The 20,485-nt window shown below is 50.6% G+C and overlaps 3 protein-coding genes across 5 annotated transcripts; all 3 read left to right on the top strand.

The window, feature by feature from the left end:
• The first annotated feature begins 117 nt into the window (after positions 1-117).
• On the top strand, positions 118-2,268 carry TMA7 (translation machinery associated 7 homolog). Its single transcript, XM_087824570.1, has 4 exons — positions 118-163; positions 244-299; positions 381-468; positions 2,063-2,268. Exons 1-4 carry the CDS (start codon positions 148-150, stop codon positions 2,095-2,097), a joined length of 195 nt encoding a protein of 64 aa, XP_087680696.1. The 5' UTR covers positions 118-147; the 3' UTR covers positions 2,098-2,268.
• Positions 2,269-4,949: 2,681 nt separating this feature from the next.
• On the top strand, positions 4,950-18,266 carry ATRIP (ATR interacting protein). 3 transcript variants are annotated; one of them, XM_016202814.2, is made up of 13 exons: positions 4,950-5,196; positions 6,571-6,701; positions 7,383-7,553; positions 9,085-9,203; positions 11,063-11,220; positions 12,467-12,568; positions 12,968-13,049; positions 13,232-13,912; positions 16,437-16,573; positions 16,699-16,790; positions 17,210-17,290; positions 17,497-17,749; positions 18,101-18,266. In XM_016202814.2, exons 1-13 carry the CDS (start codon positions 4,950-4,952, stop codon positions 18,166-18,168), a joined length of 2,322 nt encoding a protein of 773 aa, XP_016058300.2. In that variant the 3' UTR covers positions 18,169-18,266. The 3 variants fall into 3 exon arrangements, with proteins under 3 accessions (XP_016058300.2, XP_016058299.2, XP_016058301.2); XM_016202813.2 differs by having other exon boundaries at positions 12,923-13,049; positions 16,702-16,790; XM_016202815.2 differs by having other exon boundaries at positions 12,923-13,049.
• A 561-nt stretch (positions 18,267-18,827) lies between these two features.
• Positions 18,828-20,264, top strand: TREX1 (three prime repair exonuclease 1). The gene is made up of 2 exons (XM_016202816.2): positions 18,828-18,924; positions 19,230-20,264. Exon 2 carries the CDS (start codon positions 19,251-19,253, stop codon positions 20,190-20,192), a length of 942 nt encoding a protein of 313 aa, XP_016058302.2. The 5' UTR covers positions 18,828-18,924; positions 19,230-19,250; the 3' UTR covers positions 20,193-20,264.
• Positions 20,265-20,485: the final 221 nt, after the last annotated feature.

The following is a 20,485-nucleotide window of genomic DNA, read 5'->3' as shown; positions in this document are numbered from 1 at the left end:
GCCTCCAGAAGGCCGCAACTTCCGGTCTAGGAGCGCAACTTCCGGGCCAGGAGCCAATCAGCGGGCTCTCATGGCGGCATAAGCGCAGGGGTGGGACAGGGAGCTCAGCTTCCGGTGGCAGGGTCTGGGGAAGGGGCGGCAGGCGCCATGTCCGGCCGCGAAGGTGAGTGTGCGGGGATGGCGGGGCGGGGTGGGTCGCGACCCCGGTGGGGGCCCGGACGAACGTGGTCGTGTCGCCCACAGGTGGCAAGAAGAAGCCCCTGAAGCAGCCCAAGAAGCAGGCTAAGGAGATGGACGAGGTGAGGACGGCGCGGGGACGTGGGCGGGCGCCGAGGGGCTGGGAAACGCGCCGGGAGTGACCCCGTTCTGCTTCTCCCCAGGAAGATAAGGCATTCAAGCAGAGGCAGAAGGAGGAGCAGAAGAAGCTTGAGGAGCTAAAAGCGAAGGCCGCGGGGAAGGGCCCCCTGGGTAAGTGAGGGCCGGGTGGAGCCCAAGCAGGACAAATGTCCAGAGCATCACGCTCAACCCGGGCCCAGCAGGTCCGTTTCCTGCCTCATTGGTGAGTGGCGAGGTCTCAGTTCCCAGGATACGGCGGGCGGCCCCAGGCCGGCCTGGATTCGCCGCAGCAGGAAGGGGCGGGAGCCAGACCGGGGCTGGAAACGAGGTCGCCTCCTAGGCTGGCTGGGCTTCCCTTCCTTAGGGAAGCGGCAGAAGTGGAAACAGATTTGTATACAGTATTTTACACAAAATTCGAACAGTTGGGCTTCCAGATAGCCTCCACAGTTTCACTGCTTCATGACTTACTACTCGTTAAGTCTTAAGTACTTTTGCATCCTGAGTCTTTTTTTGCTTCCCGATAAGTGTATAAAGTACAGGCTCCTTGGCGCGCTATTGCTCTATATACTTTTTTTAACCTAATCCCCTACTGTTCTGCCTCTTCTTTTCTTCCTTTATGTAAGAGAGATTCAGATCAAAATATTTTTCAAGCCTAGCAGCCCCAATATTTTCAGTGCTGCTTAAGCGCTATTTAAAATAATCAAATTAGTGATTATTTCCTCCACAGTTGTCTTTGCCCTGTTTGGGTCACTGTGAACCACACTGGGGGCAATAGAGGTTGGGATGGTAGGAGTGTCCTCTAGGGCTTCCCAAGACTTCTATCCCAGTGGGTTTGGTTCATTGTTGTTTATCCACACAGCACTGAGATTCTAGCTATTGAGATCCCTTTTTGAATGATGTGATGAGATATTTTGCACCTTCCCTTAGAGAGATCAATCCTTAGTGAAATCCTATACTGCTTGTTTCCATTGAACATCTACATTTTTAAGGTTTACTTTGTCACAATAGGCTCTTCATTCCTTTATTAGGCATACTTAATTTTACAACTATTTCTTAAATTACCTACTGTGTGCCAAATATATAGTCACTTGTAAATAGGGTAAAATAAAGATTGAGTAAGCCAGACCCCACAATCATAGTATAGAACGGGTGGGGAATGCCCTTATACAGCCCATGAAATCCTTTGGTCTGGCCCTGCCAAGGCCTCACCAAAGAGCAGTTCCAGCCATCACATTAGGGGTGAGTTAATTGACCAAACAGAGCAGGTTAATTTCAAGTTAATTTTGTGTGGCCCTTGACAGAAAAAATGTTTCCCCTAGAACATAGTGTGGTGTGATGTGACAGTTAAGAATATGAATTTGGAAGTCACACTACCTGGGTTGGAATCCTGGTTTCATCCCGTACCAGTTTATAACTTTGAACAACACTTAATACTAGGACTTCATTTTCTGTAAAATGGGTTGCTGGGGGTGAGGACTACATGAGCCAGTCTGTGAAGTACACAACAGTGTGGCTCCAGACCAGTGCACAGCCATTACTTGTGCCCCTGCCTCATCCTCGTTCTGCTTCACCCAGAGGAGATAATATTGGTAAAGCCCTGTACATGCTCGTGTCAGAAAGAATGCCCAGTGTGAGAACTGAGCCTTACTAGGATCCAAATCAGGCCCTGGGGCTTCTACCATAAGAACTGTATTTTCCCCTAACATTTCTTTTTTCTTTTGTGCAGCCACAGGTGGAATTAAGAAATCTGGCAAAAAGTGAATTATTCCTTTTACCTCGGGCAATGGCGATCCTTAATTCCACTCTTGTTTTAACATCTGGATTCCCTGTCATAACATCTCTTGCCACCTATAGCTAGAATGAAGTATTGTCTTGGAGCCTGTTGTACAGTTAAGAATAAACTTTTGTAAAAATAATAATAATAATAATAATCATGCAGTGGCTCATCTCTTCATTTCTTCTCACTCTGCCATTTCAACCTTAGCTGTGAGGTCAGAGGAAACCCAGCGCAGAATTCTGTCAAAGTGTGTTCTTCAGTCTTTGTTCTATCCAATACCCTGTACCACGTGGAATTAAACCAGCTCATTTGAAATGGCTGCCATTTTTGTGTGGTTGTATACCCGATGGAATACTTTACATGAGGTTAGTGGAAGAATTTGTGTTTTGAAAAAAGCCATCTTTCTCTGTTTTGACATCCACATTGCCATTTCTTTTAATGGGGTTGTTCGTCTGTTCATGTAAAGGGTCTGTTATATGCAGGCTGGGCTTGTGCCAGCAAACAGTTTCTGTTGTCAAGGAACTTCTCCATAGGAGGGGAGCAGGACAAATACACATGATATGCACTATGAAGGGAAGTAAACTGGGGGAAGGAGATTCCAGAAAGTCTCAACCAAGCTTACTCTCAGGTCTCCAGTTCCACTAGGACTTCAGAAAGGTCATTCCTAGGTTCTCGTATCTTACACCCCACATTCAACCCATGAGGAAAATTAAATCTGACCCCTTCATATTTCTTCCAATAACTACCCCCCAACCATAAAATCCCTCACCTGGATTACTGCATATCTGATTTGTCTTACTGCCCTACCCTTGCTTTCCGACAGTCCAGTCTACTCAGGACCTAGAGTGATCTTGCTAAACTAAAGTTATACATTGTCTCTCCTTGACTCAGAATTCTTAAATGGCTTAGAGCAAAAGCCAGAGTCCCTACAATGACCAATGAGGCCCTAAGGGATCTGGATGCCACTCCCTGCCCTTTGATAACTACTATTCCTCACCCTGATCCATCTTAAGCCTCAGTGGCCTATATTCCAAGCAAGCTCCTGCTTCAGTCTTGTCACCAACTCTCCTGTCACTCTTCTGGAGACCCCCGTTAGAGAACTCAAACATCACAGTAGTGAGTGGCAGTCCAAATGTTTCTTACTGTTTCACTTTTTCTCCTAACATTTGTTGATTATCACCCTTGACTCCAGGAGTAAATTCCTGGAGGACAGAGGTCATCTATATAACGTGTGCTAAATGCACATGTATTGGAACAATTCAGAGGCACAAGTCTTTGAATTTCCCCTCCAGAACCTTTGATTTAACTATGAGAATGTGTTCTTAAAAAGGTCTCTAGAACTGGTCAGATTTTGCTAAGTCAGACTGGAAAAGGTTTTGATATATTGAAGCTTGGTCTATGACTAATGTGCTTCATATTAAGAGAAAAAATTCAAAAAAGCCTCTTTGGTCCTCAGCCATCAGCTGCACAGCCATCAGCACCTTCTTTGGACTTCAGGCATTCTCCGTGGGGCCTTGCCAGCTGGCACCCAGCCATGTGCTGCTGAGAACAACCCCTCTGAGAGCCAGTGCCAGCACACTGTCCTGAGAGTGGAGCCTGATCCCTCCTGACAAATCAAGTACAACACTGTCTTTATAGGACCAGAGACCTGCAGCAATTACCGCTTAAGCATTCGACATTTAGGCAGCTGAGGGAAACTACCAATTACCTCAAAAAACAACGGGTATTCTAGGCTCTGACAATCATCTCCCTTTCATTTACTGTTTTTAAAAACATTCATAGGACATTCACAGGCTACCTTTGGCACTGAGCATGCAAGGATGAGTATTGCCTGTTACTCTCCAACATCTGTTCCTGCTAACTATCCTGCACACAGCTGCTACCCAATAAAATCCTGTCTAGCCCAGCTTGACTCTGCTCCCCTTTGAAGCCTTACCTTCTCTCTGCCATAGGTAACTCCTACCTGGCACTTGTGTGGCATCCATTTTGGTGGTGTATTCTTGTCTTAGTCTTGTGTGCCAGCCTCCTTGCCCACAACCTGTAGGGCAGCCCAGGGGCCACTTACAGGGGGCCGTTCTTCCTGAGCCTCATTCATTTCTATATGACCAGCTCTTGGGACAAAAACACTCAAGCGCTCTCAGAGAAATGAATGAATGATGTTAACTGCCTGAGCAGTTAGCTCCCACTCTCCAACACAAGCACAGCCTTTTCAGGATCACCTTTTCTCAGACTTTATTCCCAAGACCTCCAATGTACACATTCAAAACTGTACTCAAACATGTCTGCTCACAACAGTTCTATTTATACCCTCCCGCCAAACCCACTCTCCTAGACTCCTTCCCCAGAGAACCTCGGGGTATGAGAGAGGTGGGTCCAGGGGGGGTCCAGCGGGAGGTCAGCGAGGTGGCAGAAACCAACCCCCTGAATGCTGGCTGCTTCGCTTCACTCGCGCGCATGTGAATGTCAGGCCAACTCTTCCAGCGTCACTGTGTACCCCTCGCGCAGCCACCCACGCGGCGGAGCTGGCGAGCTCCGGACCCAGGCCCCTGGTAGCTCTGACCTGGCGGCACAGAGCCCCTGCCACAGACCTACTGAGTCACAGAAGTAGGTGCAGGGGGCAGGGCGCGACCGAAAAGAGCAAGCGCCCGGCGGAGCACGGCGGCGCGCTGGGATGTACGTCACTTCCCCGCGCCCGCAGGCTGGCAGCTGATTGGCCCGTGGGCTCGGAGGCGTGGCCCCGGAGGCGGCGGGCGGCGCGCGGGCGGTTGGTCCCGCTCTGCGGCCTCGCGGCGGCCGGACCCGGCGCTGTGCCTTCGGAGACCGGCCGGCGGCAGGCATGGCTGGAACCCCCGCGCCGGGCAACAGGAGGCGGAGCGGGCCCCTGGCGCCGGGCCCCGGCCCGCCGCCCAGCGCCGGGCAGCCTCCCAGCAAGCGGGCCCGGGGTTTCCCCGCGGCCGCAGCCCTGGACCCCGAAGATCCGTTCGGCCTTCACGAGGACTTCACCGCGGACGACCTGGAGGAGCTCGACACCCTGGCGTCACAGGCCCTGAGCCAGTGCCCGGCCGCGGCTCGGGACGTGCCCAGTGAGTCCACCCAGGGGTCTTTTCCCTTAGGGTGATGCAGACCTCGCCAGACACCGTGATGGCTGGTCGCCTCGAAACCCACGGCGCCCGCTGCCCTCGGTGTCTTGCACCCACACTGCCTCTACATCTTTTTAAAATATGGGAACAGCTTGATTTAAGCAGCGATTGTGTCCCAGAATGTCCTTTGATATTGGGGAGAAATGGGTCAGGAATGTCAAACAACGATTTGAAATGTAGAAAGCTAGGTTAACAGTTTACTTTAGTTTCTGAAGTTAGGGCCACTAGGTTCTAGTTCTAACAGAGATCCTTGGAACACAACTCCCACCACTATCAGAACCATCACTCCCTAGGCTTGGAGACCCATTCTTGTAACAGGTTTGGGAGGCTTTCGATCTAATGAAGACCACTGCCCCCCCTTGAGCCAAATGAGCAAAAGAGGGACCTGGCAGAGGCAAGAGATAAAAAAATTTGTACTAGGTGCCCAAACCTTAGGAACTGCAGCACACTTAGCAATGAGCAAAAGACAAAAACCTCTTTCTTCGCGGAGCTTATGTTCTATTGGGGAATGAGTGAAGTCTCTTGGGGCTCAAAGTGTTGAGAGCACCTTGCATCTCTGTTCGGATGCCTCACAGGCATCTTAAATTCCCAAGTCACTTCCTGGAAACCCAGTTATCCTCCAGCATCTCCAGCATGGTGCCCGGCAAAGCAGACATTCAGAAAACACTGATTGATGACTAAATGTCCCGCACAACAGTGACCAGCACCACTGTCCATCAGCTGGCACAAGGAGACAGCTCCCTTTCCTTGACCAAACATCTAATTCCAAATCCTGTAACTTTACCTTCTTAATCTATCTCTGGAATCCATCCTGTTTGCATCATCTCTACCATCTCTCTGATCCAAGTTTCCATCACCCCTCCCCTAGACATATAGTCTGTTAAATTGTCTCCCCAATTCCAGTCTTGATTCCCTACAATTCAGACTTCACAGTTGTAATTTTACATTTATATGTGTAAGGACAGTCCATTTTGCCCACCGTCGTAGCTTTAGAGACTAAATCATGCCTGGCATGTTGCAGGTGCTCAGTAAATATTGTTGAGTAGATCACTGCGTTCTGACCAGCGAGATCTTCGCAGTGCCTTTCAGCCTTTAGCTGAGACTTAAAATTGGGCGGGTGATGGAGAGAGGGTGGCATGATCTGTTACTTCATAAGGATCCTTTGTAAGTTAGGGTCATATTCCTAGGTTGGAAAGACCTGTGCTTCCTACGAGATCTTCCTCTGATTTACCTTCAAGAGTGATTCTTTTTAGCATCATCTGGCAAAAGTGGGAAAATGTTGGGTCCTGAAAAGTATGTGGGAACTGTTTTTTACAGGTGTTCATAACGTCCCCAGGTTAGATGGGATGTCCAAAAATCCTGCAAGGAAGAACAGAGAGAGTGTTCCAGTTAAAGATAATTTTGAATTAGAGTTACTTCAGGCTCAATACAAAGAACTTAAAGAAAAGGTAAGTGACTTTAACTTGTGGTTTTTACAGCTAATTCATTCACTTATGCATGCATTGTGCAATAAAATACATGAAAGTTTTAAAACAGGAGTCCAAAAATTACCCCATAAATGGGGGAAGGCTGGAAAAGAAAGCCAAAAAATTGAAGCTGAAAGAAACTAAATCTTAAGATTCCTAACAGACCAGGCAAGAAAGGAAACACTGTATACCAGACCCAATAAAAGATACAAGCTTCCTCTTTTAGCAGAGATATCAGTTTATAGCATGTGTTGTGTAAGGAACACATCATCATAATGGTTGCTGTTTTCATTGGCAGTTTTGCAGAAAAACAGACATCCTTCATATGACCACCTGGGTTCCTAGGAAAACCAGGAACATAATGTGGAATTTTAGTTCTGTGAAATGTGTGAGCCAGATTGTTTAAGACTTACTAGAGCCTACAGAATCTGCATTTGTGAGCGACAAGCGTATCTTTAAGCTGTCTTGCTGAATATCAGCTGTTCCACAAGCAGGCCTAGCAAACCGTGGTGACATCTCGTTTGTACAGGTATTTTGAGCGCAAATTGGTCTATAGGACACATTTTACATGGGCTTTCTCCATCTTCCCAGCCACATGTTGAAATAAGTACATATGTAGTTTTCCCTTACAAACTTTTCACAAGATTGATTTGGGATTTACAGATGAAGGCAATGGAAGAAGAAGTTCTCATTAAAAATGGAGAAATTAAAATTTTGCGAGACTCACTGCATCAGACAGAATCCGTTTTAGAGGAACAGAGAAGATCACATTTCCTTCTTGAGCAAGAGAAAACTCAAGCACTCAGTGACAAAGAAAAGGAATTCTCCAAAAAGGTGACCCAGAGTATTTGTTTAGGTCTTTGCAGGAATAAATCACTAGCTTAGACTTTTCAGAAACAGGTTTAAATTAGGGCTGTTTCAGCAGATCAGAAACTCAACTGATCTAGGTTAAGCCAAAAGGAAAGGTGTTGGCTTCCATGACTAAGTCTGGGGAAAACGGGTGTGCTGGGGCCTCAAATGACTCAAGCCTTGCCAGGGCTCGTCTTTATTCTCTGTACTACAGATGGGCTCTATCCTTATGCTAGAGGATGTGTTCTCTGGAAGCTCCTGGGCTCATATGTCATAGCTCCAGAGCAGACTGAAGATTTGAAAACTTCAAGTTTGAAAATTTTGGGGAAGTTTTAAAATTTAAACTTGATCTAACCTGAATCAGGTGCCTGTCCCTGAACCAGTCACTGTAACCACAGAGATAATAGCTCTCATTCAGATCATATAGTCATCCCTGGCCAGTGTGGCTCAGTTGGTTGAGTTGTCCCATGCACCGAGAGGTCTCTGGTTTGATTCCAGGTCAGGGGACATGCCCAGATTGTGGGCTTGATCCCCAGTAGGGGCGTGCAAGAGGCAGCTGATCGATGGTTCTCATTGATTCTACCTCTCCCTTCCTGTCTCTTTCTAAAATCAATAAAACTTAAAAAATTAAAAAAAATAAAAACCAAATCACATAGAGGTAGGGAAATGATTATTTCTCAGGGGAGGAAGATGCTGTTCCGGGAAGAAAAAGAGTAGGTGTCCGGTATGTATCACCACTTTCCTTCAGCACTTCCCAAGTCTTTGGTCTTATGGACATGGGGTCTTATTCTGCCAGTACTTCATTCAGCAAGCGTAGCAAACTTTAAAGAAGCACTGCCTGCGCCCAGCACTAGCAGCAGTGGTTGCCTTTCCATACGCATGATGAAGGGCGAGGGGTTTGCACTCAGGCAAACAGAGTTAGATTCCAGGCGTTAACACACGAGTGGTGATCTCACAGCAATGACTTAAGCTCTATGCCTTGTATCCTTTATCTATTCTAAGAAATAACCAGAAGGGTTGTTGGGAGACTAAACAGTTCTGCACTTACTGTGTCTGGTGCTGTGCCTGGCACAGAGTGTGCTCGGGCAGTGACAGCAGCTACTCTTAGCTATAGACCCTGTGGGCCAGAGCAGCAGGGGCCCGCACACAGCACAGGGTCTTGTGAAACTTCCAAATGCTCTGCCCTGACTTTCAAGAGGACCTGGAATTGTGCACCACTGCATACATTCATTAGAAGGTCAACACGTTACTGTGAGGTAGGGCACCTTGTCACGCTCTGTGCTGGGTATTGGGCAGTCATTATTTAACGTCCCTGATCGTGAAGACAGGTATTTCTAGAATGCGATGTGTCTTTCAGAAAGAAGGCTACAACTTGATCCTTTAGGGCATTTATGCCACAACGGACTTCCATTCTTATTCCTCGTTGCTTGTTTTCCATGGGCCTGAGATTTTGAAGCCGAGAGGGATTTTTGTGTATGTGGTGTATATTGACAAAGTATGTTTCTTTGCCTTCCAGCTCCAATCACTGCAGTCTGAACTCCAGTTTAAGGATGCAGAGATGAATGAATTAAGGACAAAGCTGCAAAGCAGTGAACGAGCAAATAAACTAGCTGTTTCCTCCCTTTCCCACGGCAGGTAATGATGGTGCTGGCAGGAGAGTTTGGTTTTGCACTGTTTAGTAAAAAGTCTGAAGAAGGGCGTCAGGCTCGTTCTGAATGAAGGCCAGTTAGACTGCCGTGGGCCTAGATCCTCTTCGCTGAAGGCCTCAAAGGTGGTTTGGATGAGGCTTGAATGGTTTGGGTCATCACAGCATAAAAGCCCCACATTCTAGACGTGCTTCCTCTGTGTAGGACTTGTAAACACAGCTCCTTGGGACTGGAAAAGGCCAGAAAGATCATCTCCAAACTTTTGGAGGTGGGCAAGTCTTCATTTTTATGTCATTTGTTTTAAATAACTGATTTTGCCCCAAGCATATTTCAGTCCCAGCTACTTGGAATACTTTTTCTCATTTGCTGCCCTGGCGGTCTGTGTCCCACTCCCTGCCTGCCGGAAAAGTGTGGCAGTGTCTCTGTCAGCTTTGAAATGTGAACAGTGTGGGTCAGGGCATCTCTTTCTGGTATTGAGCATCCCGCTGCCTGTGCTCGGCGCTGGCAGGGTGTGAAACTGACGTCTTGCCTGTGTCGCCCAGGTAAGACCGGAGAGCAGCGGGGTCCACCCTCACCCCTCCACTCAGCAAGGCCTCGGCGCTGACCTGAGCGGGGGCTGCGACTGCTTCTCTAGCGGGCCGTGCTGCTCAGGAGCTGGCTCCAAGTTGCAAGACACAGCACACAACACACTTTTTTCTAAAGTCATTTTTTTATTTTTCAATTACAGTTGACATTAATATTATATTAGTTTCAGGTGACAACACAGCTTCTCATTGACCCTCTTTGTACTGAAAATCTTTGAATTCTGTCCCTATTGAAAAAGAGGTTGTTCCACATTGAAAACATGTTTTGGTGGAATTAGAAATAGTAATGGAGCCCGGCTGGGCGTGGCTCAGCAGTTGAGCATGACCTAGGACCCAGGAGATCGAGGTTCGATTCCCAGTCAGGGCACATGCCCGGGTTGCGGGCTCGATCCCCAGTGAGGGGTGTGCAGGAGGCAGCCAATCAATGACTCTCTCATCATTGATGCTTCTATCTCTCTCTCTCTCTCTGTCTACCTCTCCCTTCCTTTCTCTGAAATCAATAAAGTTATATTTAAAATAATAATAAAATACTGAAGTGACAGGTCTTTAAAAAAAAGAAATAGTAATGGAATCATGGCCAATATTTTGGGGTGATTAGAAGAATATGGAAATAAAAGGTTCAATAAAATATGAAAGGTTTTTTTCAACACTTTGGATTAAAATGCCTTGAATTTTTTTCTTTGCATTTTTATTACACCATTGCTAACTTTTATTACATTTCTTTGGTTTTTAGTTTATTGGGGAAACATTGGTTAATAACATTATATAAGTTTTAGGTGTACAACTTTATAATACAACATCTGTATACTTCATTGTGTGCTCACCACCCAAAGTCAAGTCTCCTTCCATCACCACACATTTGACTCCCTTTATGTTCTTCCGCTATCCCCTTCCCTTCTGGTAACCACATATTGTCTGTTTCTGAGTTTGGTTTTTGTTTGTTCATTTGTTGCTTTTTGCTTTATATCCCACATATGGGTGAAATCATATGGTTCTTGTCCTTTTCTGTCTGACTTATTTCACTTATAATGCTCTGAAGATCCATCCAGGTTGCCATAAATGGCAATAGTTCATCTTTTTTTATGAAAATACCTTGCATTTTACACTGTGGTCCTGACAAAGAATGACAGATATATAGAAGATAAAACCTTTGGTCAAATCACCTAGGTGTGAAAGTTTAAAGCTTGTTAGAAGTTTTATAACCAGGTATTTTAAGTGGTTTGAGCAGAATCATTACTTTCTTTTCATAGTTAACTTTTTCCAGTCCTAGGAAAAGCTCTTCTGTGGTTCTAAAGGCAGAAGCATGTTCTCCACAATTTGGAAAACCACCTTTCCCTACAAAGGAGTCTTTTAATGCTAATATGACCCTTCCCCACCCCTGCCACGCAGAGCCAGGATACAAGTCGCTGGCGGGCAGAGAAGGTAAGTCAGTCTGTTCATTGTCTCGCTGTCTAACAGATCACCAAACTTGTGGCTTAAAACAACAAGTCCTTATTTTCTCTTGGTTTCTGGGGGCCAGCAGTTCTTACAGGGAACAGTGAGGATGGTTTGTCTCTGCAGGGGCTAGAACCCCTGAAGTCTTGTTTGGGGCTGGAGGATCTGTTTCAAGGTGGCTCACTCACGTGGCTGGCAACAGAAGTCTTCTCCACATGTGAGCATCTCCACAGCACTCCTTGGCTGATCTCATAACCTGGCAACGCTGGAGCAGGCAAACCCGGAGAGAGCAGGTGGCAGCTATGCTAATCATGGCCTAGCCACAGAATCACATAGCATCACTTCGGCCACATTCTGTTTGTTAGAGGCAAGTCACTGAGTCTGGGCCACATTCAAGGGAAAGGAAACTCGGAGGCACCTTCTGAAGGGAAGTGTGTCAAAACATTTGCAGGCATATTTTAAAACCTCCCATTCAGCGTCCATTGACATGCCAAAAACCCAGCCAGTAGCAGGGACACATTTTCCTTTCATAGCCCAGCCTTGAGCTTGTACAGCCCAGGCCAGACTGAGGGAATGCACCTGCTTTCTAGAGACAGTCTAGCATTAGTAGGTTTTCACTCTGAGACTGACCTGTGCCAGCTTATAACACACATATTGCCCCTCTCCCCTACTACCACCAGCCCTTTCAAATCACTGGCCATCACGCCACCTCTTGAGAACTACAGCCACTCACATTTTTGGAGTCTAGCAACTCCAGGCTCAGTGTAGGGTAATGTTATTAGCAGGCAGTGGAGCCCACCAGCCTGGCCATGAGGCCCAGTCACACTACTTACTGGCTTGTGTGATTTGGGCAAGTCCCTTAACCTCATGCCTCAGTTGTCCTACATGTAAAACAGAGCTGATGATAACACCTCGTAGGGTTGCTGTGGGGAACAAACAAGCTAACATGCAAAGCTCTTAGAACCCGTGTCTGGAACATAAGAAGCACCATATACACTTTAGTGGCTCCTGCTTTTATGTGACTGCCTCACTTTGAAGTGGGACAAACAACTTAAGTTTCTTTTCCTTTTCTTGTGCGAGTTCCTGTTTCACAGGAGGAAGCTAAAGGACAAGAGGGTTCCTGAGTTGCTTTGACTAGAAGAAGTGGAAGAATCTGTTTTAAACTTGTTATATTTTTTGAGTTTCTGATATGCCTGTGCTTTTGTGCTCAAGTTTTGATTCACATTTTATCTAGTTTCAGAAAATAAGACCCACAGTCTGGGAGGTGACCCCATAAAGCAAGAAGAGTCTCAAAAAAATCTTGTTGGCAGCCTGATGCAGAGATCAAACACTCGAGGTACCAGACTCCCTGCTCCTCCTGCTTGAGGCCCGCATGGCTCCCATTGTGCTCTGGGATGCTGCCAGTGTCCTTAGCTAATGCCGGAGAACTGGCCACGGGTCTGAGGAGCAGTCCCCCAGGCAGCCCTTTAGAGGGTTCAGGGAAGTTGTAGTTGTGACTTAAGCAAAAGACTAGAACTTGGAAGGGGTCAAGAGCAGGTATGTCCCAGAGCCCTCAGCACCCACAGGTGGCTCAGTGGGGCTTAGTGGCAGCTTAGAGGATAGTTAGCATCCAAGGTACCCTCACTGGCTCCTTCTGAGACCATAGAAAGGCCTCTGTGTCAGAACCTCTAGAGCGCCTTGTTTCCTGCAGGTTCCATTTTGATAAACCTTCTCCTGAAGCAGCCTTTGATCCCAGGGTCATCCCTAGGCCTGTGCCACCTCCTGAGCAGCTGTTCTGAGGCTCCTGCCAGCCTGTTGCAGCCACTGGGGTTTGGCAGGTAAGCATAAGACTCCTAAACTTGTTTAGAAAGAAGTTTCCAGGAACTTTCTGGGACTTGGTCAGCCTGGGAGGCCTATGTGCTAGACAGGGTAACTAGAGAATTTGATAGGCAGGTTGTTTGGGGCCCTTCACCTTATCTCCATCTCACACTTGTGTATTTTCTTTTGTGTTTGTTGCTAGCTCCTTGACTGGGATTTCAGGTCTGAGGACCACAGGTTCTCGCGATGGTTCCTTTCCCCTCTCGGCCCTTCGAGAAGCACAGAACCTGGCACTTACCGGTCTGCATCTGATTGCCAGGGATGAAGGCTCCTGTGACAGAGACCCAGCAGAGGGAGGCAGAAGGGCCTTCCCGCTCTGCCAGTTTCCTGGAGCTGTGCATCTCCTCCCCCTGGTACAGTTCTTTATCGGCTTACACTGCCAGGCTCTGCAGGATCTGGCAGTAGCCAAGAGAAGCGGAGCACCTGGGGACTCACCGACACGCTCCTCCCATGTGAGCTCTGGGGTAGAGGCTGGCGCCGAGGACTCACTCTGCAGCTTGGAGAACTTCTGTGTGGCTTCACTGAGCGTTCTCCAGCACCTGGTGTGCCATAGCGGAGCAGTCATCCTCCTCTTACTATCAGGAGCAGGGGCGGATTCTGCTGCGAGGGAAGGAAACCAGAGCCTGGTTTCCCCCAGGGATGTGACCTCAGCCCCAGGGGGGCTTGCTGATGGCCAAGGCCAGCATCCACTACTGAAGATGCTTCTTCGCCTATTAGCTTTCTCTTCCGCAGCAACAGGTCACCTTCAAGCCAATGTTCTCAGCCAGTGCCTTAAGGTTTTGGTGAAATCAGCTGAAAATTCTCCGTGTGATTTCTTGCCCAGGTATAAGGCAGCATGGGAGGCAGGGTTCCTTGTGGGTCTTAGCTGACCCCTTGGTGTTTATCTGGTGGCCCTTGGACTTTGCTTATATCTTGACTTATCTGTACTGCTCAGTTCTAAGCCTTGGTTAGGTTCTAAGGCTTCGTTCAGGGAGTTCTGAAGTGATGGGAAGTGAGACCAGGTATTGGGAGAACCACAGAAGTAGGTTATTTGGCTTAATTCTGCCTCTACAGCAGGTAAGCAAAAGACACACATGATAAAAGAAGACTGTTAGCTACTAGAGAAGAGTGTCCTGCCCCCAGGCCAGGCAGAGGCTCAACCAAGAGGCCTTTGAACCTGGGACATGGATCGGGTAAAGACCACCTATCACAACCACATTTAAGTTTGGTGGGGTTCTCTAAGAAAGCAGGGTGCGGGGAGGGTCGGCCGCCCACAAGGTGACCTTGCTGAGAATCTGCCTGTCATTGTGTCCACCTCTGACATGAGCCACAGGCCACTTGCTCTTACAATTTGTTGGAAGTGATAGTATAGTTAACCTAGCTCAGGAACACGAGTGTCCTCACTTCCTAACGAGGTTCCAGAGCCTCAAGACTGGGAGGACCTATAAACACCATTCTGCCCATCCCCTCATCCAGTTACCCCATCTTCCCCTCTGTTCCACCAAGAGGCCAGTTCTTTATTGGAATAACTACTAGCCATATATCTTTTCCTCTCTGAGCCAAGTTACCTCTTGCTAAAACACTTCCAGATCCTGAAACACTTCAGTCTGATCCTTCTTCAAGGTGGTGCTCAGAGCTGAACCGAAGAGTGCAATGCAGTGTGGGCAGCTTGGTAGACACAGATACATTGCCCAGGGGCCAGGCAGGGGCCCAGCTCAGTGGCTGGTTGCCTGTTTCATATTTGTTGCATGACTGAATTCCAGAAACCATGTTTTTACCATTTCTCTTGGTAGATAAGCCCTTGTTCCATTCCTGTTCAGCTTGTCCTTAGGACATCAAAAACCAGCCATGTAATGGGTGCTTACCACAGGCCAGCCAGGCACCCCTGTTCACTAGCTCTGTGACACCCCGGCCCTGCATCCTTACACAGCCTGGCTCACGGAGCACTCGGTATTTGCTGAGTGATACACTGGAGGTCGGGAGATTTGCCTGAAATCCCACAGTGAGCATGCTGGGTGGGTTTCACACCAGTTCATCTCCTGAGCCTTTGCTCTTGAACACTGACACTACCTCCCACTTGGTGCTCCTCCGAATCCCTTCCTGCTTGCCAGCTGAACCCCACTACCGCACAGCTTCCACTTGACCTTGGTGTAAACCTGGGGGCGGGTTCTGCCAGGGCACTAAGACAGTATGCGGTGCTGAGAGGCTGCAGCCTCCTAAAGAGCACCCTTGTCCACCCAGGCTTGAGGGCACATCACCCTCAGACCCTTGTAGCCTTAGGTCCAGGGTTGCCCCCAGGTACTAGGGTGGTAAAAGGGGCTTTGGAGTAAATAGTCCTCACCCCCAACTCGAGCTGGAGCAGTGTGACTTACCTATTGTGCATTTGGGGCGCTGCAAAAATTCATTTAGAAAGAAGGCTCTGGTGCTATCAAGAAACAATTTGGAAACCACTGTGTTGTATATAAAGATGGGCATTTCATGTAGATAGTTTCAGGGGCTTTAGTGGACTAGTTAGGAGCCACTTCTAACAGCCAGGTTAAATTCCAGTTTCTCACAAGCTTCTACGCTCCCTGGCAGTGGAAAACATTCAGCTTCTCTGCCGTGAGGATTTGCTCTAAAATGAGTCCGGTCCAAATAGCCCTGCTTCCTAGTGCCGTCTAAGGAGTAGTCAGCCCTCGATGCTGTGTGCAAAGATGCAGATGCAGGGAGGGGGACACGCATGTAGAACTTCCTCCCCACCCATGAGGCTGGGTAGGCTGCACAAACAGCAATGGTTGTCTTGGGACTTGGTGGTTGGTAATAGTCCCTTTGGCCTGACACTTGGGGGAGAGAGTGCCCAGCGCCCCTCACTCGGGCACGCCTCATACTTGCCAGCAGAGGAGCTGTTGTCTCTGACAAGTGGAGAAAATGCTCTTCCTCACTCGGTGAGTGGTTTCTAAGATCCAACCATAGCCAGTCCACATTTGTCACTTCTGGAGCCTGGCCAGGTCTTTGGTGGACATAGGACATTTCTTTCACCCAAGTTAAGACCTGCCTCCCTATTTGGGAGCAGAGGCAGGAAAGAGCCCAGGAGCAGTGTGAAGGCCAGGCCCCCAGGTCCATGGAGGCACCCTCCATTTACTAGGTGGCACTGTGCCAGGTAAGGGCCTGTCATCTCTAAGCCCAGCAGTCCAGCAGTGAAGGTAGTGCCCACTCCACGTAAAAGCAGGTGGTTGGCTGGCATTTGAACCCAGGCCTGTCTGAACCATGTCTCTGCTTTGTATTGGCCTGCCTGGCTTCCTGTTCCCTCCAGTGAAAGGGGGGAGGGGGGTGCTGAATCATGGGATTGGGTTGGAGGCGTCACATCCCTCTGGGCCCCTGCATTTTAGGTTGCAGTGTGTGTTCCCGCTGCTGCCACAGTGTCTCAGCCCCGAGATCCCCCTGCCCAGCGTGCTGCTGACGGTCCAGCTCCTCTCCCTCCTGGTGGACCACGAGAAGCTCGCGCCTCAGCTCTGCTCCCACTCTGGTAAAGCCGCAGGGACAGGTGTTCCGACTGCTCCTGCGGGGTGTGGGGAGGGTGGCGGCAGGGCCAGGTTGGGGGTTTCCGCAGCTTGTACCAGGGTCCCTGCGTGAGACGGACATTCTTTTCAGAAGGTTGCCTCCTCCTGCTGCTGTACATGTATATCACCTCAAGGCCTGACAAAGTGGCCTCGGACACACAGTGGCTTCAGCTGGAACAAGAGGTAAAAGTGCTGGAGCCCCCCCCATGGACTATTCACCACTCCACCCACCCTAAGAGCCAGTTTTCCCTCCCTCGGAGAGGGGGCTTTAATTTTGGTAGCAGGAGTTTAGCCACTAACAAGGTAAACTCACTTGAGGGGCCTTCACACTACACAGCTGCAATCAGGGTCCTGGGGCTTGGCAGAATTGCCCGCTAACTGAACCTACCTTGGCTCTAGGGCCTGGTGGCTGAGGTGGGGCCTGGAGGCACACGGGCTGTTGGTGAGACACAGGCGTTGGTCCTGAGTCCGGTCTGGGAAGGCCGCACACCACTGCCTCTTGGACCCCATTCATGCACACAGGCAGGTGGAGCTCTGTGGAAGCCTGAGGGAGGCCTCGCTGTGATGGGGGCTTGTTCTGGAACAGTCCGCTCTTGTTCTAGGCCGTGTGGCTCCTGGCTAAGCTGAGTGTGCAGAGCCCCTCATCCCCACTTACTGGCTCCAACTGCCAGTGCAATGTGGAGGTGAGTGCCCAGGGCAGGCAGGGGCAACAGCGGGGCAGGTCTGTGGGTGGGCAAGGGGTCCCGTGTAAGGACCTCATGCTGCTTCTAACCCTAGTGCCCCCACTCAAAACCCCTCTCACTTCGGGTAGCTGGGAAAGGTGCTGCCCAGCTGTGCAAGCTGTTTGGGTACAGGCACCATGAGACCTGCCCTCGGTCTGCACCCCCAGGTGGTGAGAGTGCTCACTGTGGTGCTGCACAGACAGTGGCTGACAGTGCGGAGGGCAGGGCGGGCCCCGAGGACTGAGCAGCAGAAGCAAACGGTGCGGTGTCTGCGGGACACAGTGCTGCTTCTGCACAGCCTGTCCCAGAAAGACAAGCTCTTCACAGTGCACTGCGTGGAGGTCCTGCATCAGTATGACCAGGTCATGCCCGGGGTCAGCACGCTGATTCGAGGTCTTCCAGATGTGACTGACTGTGAAGGTGAGCAGGCAGGAGGGCCCCACCCTGCCCCAGCTCATCTGGGGGTCGTCCCCCCCCCGGGAAGTGCAAGGACAAGTCAGACTCCCTGGTCCACAGGCCTCCATCCACCACAGCCTTTGCCAGCATATCTGGCTGCCTTTTGCTCATATCTGTTGAGTCGGTCAGGCAGAGTCACGATTTTTCCAGAAACATCCCTGTCTGAATTGCCTTTGTATCACTTTGCTTGCAGTAGCTGAGGGAGCAAGCCTGGGCGTGGAAGGGTCTGGTTAGTTCCTGCGTGGGGGGGGGACACTTCCCCCAGTCCCCAGCACTTCGGCCTTCACCATGGAACCCTCTTATCTTTTGGCCCAGAGGCTGCCCTGGATGACCTCTGTGCCACTGAGACCGATGTGGATGACCCGGACATGGACTGTGGCTGAGGTCTCTAAGCATCGAGCCACACGGTGGCACCAGCGCTGCTGTTTTCCTCACCTCCTGGACTGATTAAAAGCTGTGACCGGCTGTTGCGAACACGCCAGCCCTGTGTTGCCTGAGTCTGATCTGTGTTGGCCGAGTGGGAGGGATGGAGCAGGAGCGCAACCCGGGAAGGCCGGGATCCTTCTTCCTGTCCCTGGCTGGAGCTGAGACTCGTCCCTATGGTAACAAATCTGCCTGAAGGAAGGAGCCCTGCCCTGCCTGTGGAATTGTCCTGAGTCATCGCTTTGGGCCGAGGCCATGGGAAGAAACCATTGTACAGCAAGAAAGGAGGCAGCCCTCGGCCCAGACCTAAACCAGGGAGGCCTGGGAAAGCGGGGCTTAGCAGTGGGTGCAAAGTGGCCATGGCTGGGGTCCTGGCAAGCTTGAGGCCTGAAGTGGGCCTTTCCCGATAGCCTGGGCATCACTGCCTGTGCCCTCCTGGCTGGTGCGCTCTCTGGTGTGAGGGCCCTGGTGCATTGTGCCAGCCAGCAGGCCATAGCTATAGATCCGAGGACTTTGGGGAGTCACGGGGGAGGGGGGAGGGTCTAGGGAGGCATGGGTGTTGGCAGGAGAGGAACCAGGCAGGCTGACTAGCAGGGCGGGCCTAGCTCACACCAGCTGTAGGCGGGCTCAGGCTAAGTTTCACTTCCCGCCTCTGGGGCCAGCAGCACGAACCAGCCGGTGTGCGACCGGAGTCATTGCTGCCTGCCTGCTACTTGGTAAGTGAGGACCCCCATGGGACTGGGTAGGGTGGGAAGGCCAAGGGTTCCGCCCGCCACCCCCAGACTAAGTGGGCACTAGGAGAGGAACCAAACCTTCCCTAGACGGTTGAGGGTGCTGATCCCACAAAAGAAGCCACCCACTGTCTCTGGCTTCCTGTCCTGAAGATGAGTCCTAGAGATCACCAGCAGTGTCCCCCTATGCAGGGAGAGCCAGAGATGTGCTCCTCCCCACCTTTCCCACCCCTGCCTTAGATCTCATCACGAGGACACTCACCCACTCCCCACTCCGTGCTCCTCCCCAGGCTCAGTGGCAGGTACCCACCATGTGCTCGCAGACCCTGCCCCCGGGTCCCATGCAGACCCTTATCTTCTTGGACCTGGAGGCCACTGGACTGCCCTTCTCCCAGCCCAAGATCACAGAGCTGTGCCTGCTGGCTGTCCACAGATGTGCCCTGGAGAGCCCTCCCACCCATCAAGGGCCTTCTCCCACGGTGCCCCCGCCACCCCGTGTGGTGGACAAGCTCTCCCTGTGTGTGGCTCCAGGGAAGGCCTGCAGCCCTGCAGCCAGCGAGATCACTGGCCTGAGCACAACTGTGCTGGCTGCACACGGGCGACAGCGCTTCAATGCCGACCTGGTTAACCTGCTCCAAGCCTTTCTGCAGCGCCAGCCGCAGCCCTGGTGCCTCGTGGCACACAACGGTGACCGCTACGACTTCCCCCTGCTCCAGGCAGAGTTAGCTGTGCTGGGCCTTGCCAGTGCTCTGGACGGTGGCTTCTGTGTGGATAGCATTGCTGCCCTGAAGGCCCTGGAGCAAGCTGGCAGGTCCCCGGAGCAAGGCCCATGGAAGAGCTACAGCCTTGGCAGCATTTACACACGCCTGTACGGGCAGGCCCCGCCGGACTCGCACAGGGCTGAGGGGGACGTCCTTGCCCTGCTCAGCATCTGTCAGTGGAGGCCGAAGGCCCTGCTACAGTGGGTGGATGCTCATGCCAGGCCCTTCGGCACCATCAAGCCGATGTACAGGGCCACAGCCCCTACTGGAATCAACACAAGCTCATCTGCCACAGCCACTACACTCCTGGCCAGAGGCAGGGACACCAGTTCCAACCTTGGGGGAAGCAGGAGGCCCAAGGTCCTTCCTCCAATGAAGGGCCCTGGATCGTCACCCAGGGAGGGACTGCTGGCCCCACTGAGCCTGCTGGCCTTGCTGACCGTGGCATTAGCCACACTGTATGGGTTGTCCCTGGCCACACCTGAGCAATAGGCCAAGAAGGAAAGTCTGACTAATAAAGACCCCCCCACAGCACCGAGTGCTCTCTTGCCTCCACCTTCCTTGGCTACCTTAGAGCCTATTTCACCTTTGCCAACACTCAGGCACCTGGGGAGGGGGGCACAGAGGGTGGCAGTCTTTGTCCCTTACCTTCCCTAGCAGGATGGTCAGTTGTCTGAGCGCAATACAAGTAGGGAAAACATGGAAATCCAAGTGTTGGATGGAAATGGTACCTGGCCTGCTGTCCAATGTCTGAAGGGCCAGTGCCCTGGCCGGTGTAGCTCAGC

The sequence above is a fragment of the Miniopterus natalensis genome, chromosome 15 (genome assembly GCF_054644295.1).
Source record: "Miniopterus natalensis isolate mMinNat1 chromosome 15, mMinNat1.hap1, whole genome shotgun sequence".
NCBI classification, from domain to species: domain Eukaryota; kingdom Metazoa; phylum Chordata; class Mammalia; order Chiroptera; family Miniopteridae; genus Miniopterus; species Miniopterus natalensis.
The sequence above is the reverse complement of the archived record's forward strand: the minus strand, read 5'-3'. Positions and strand labels throughout refer to the sequence as shown.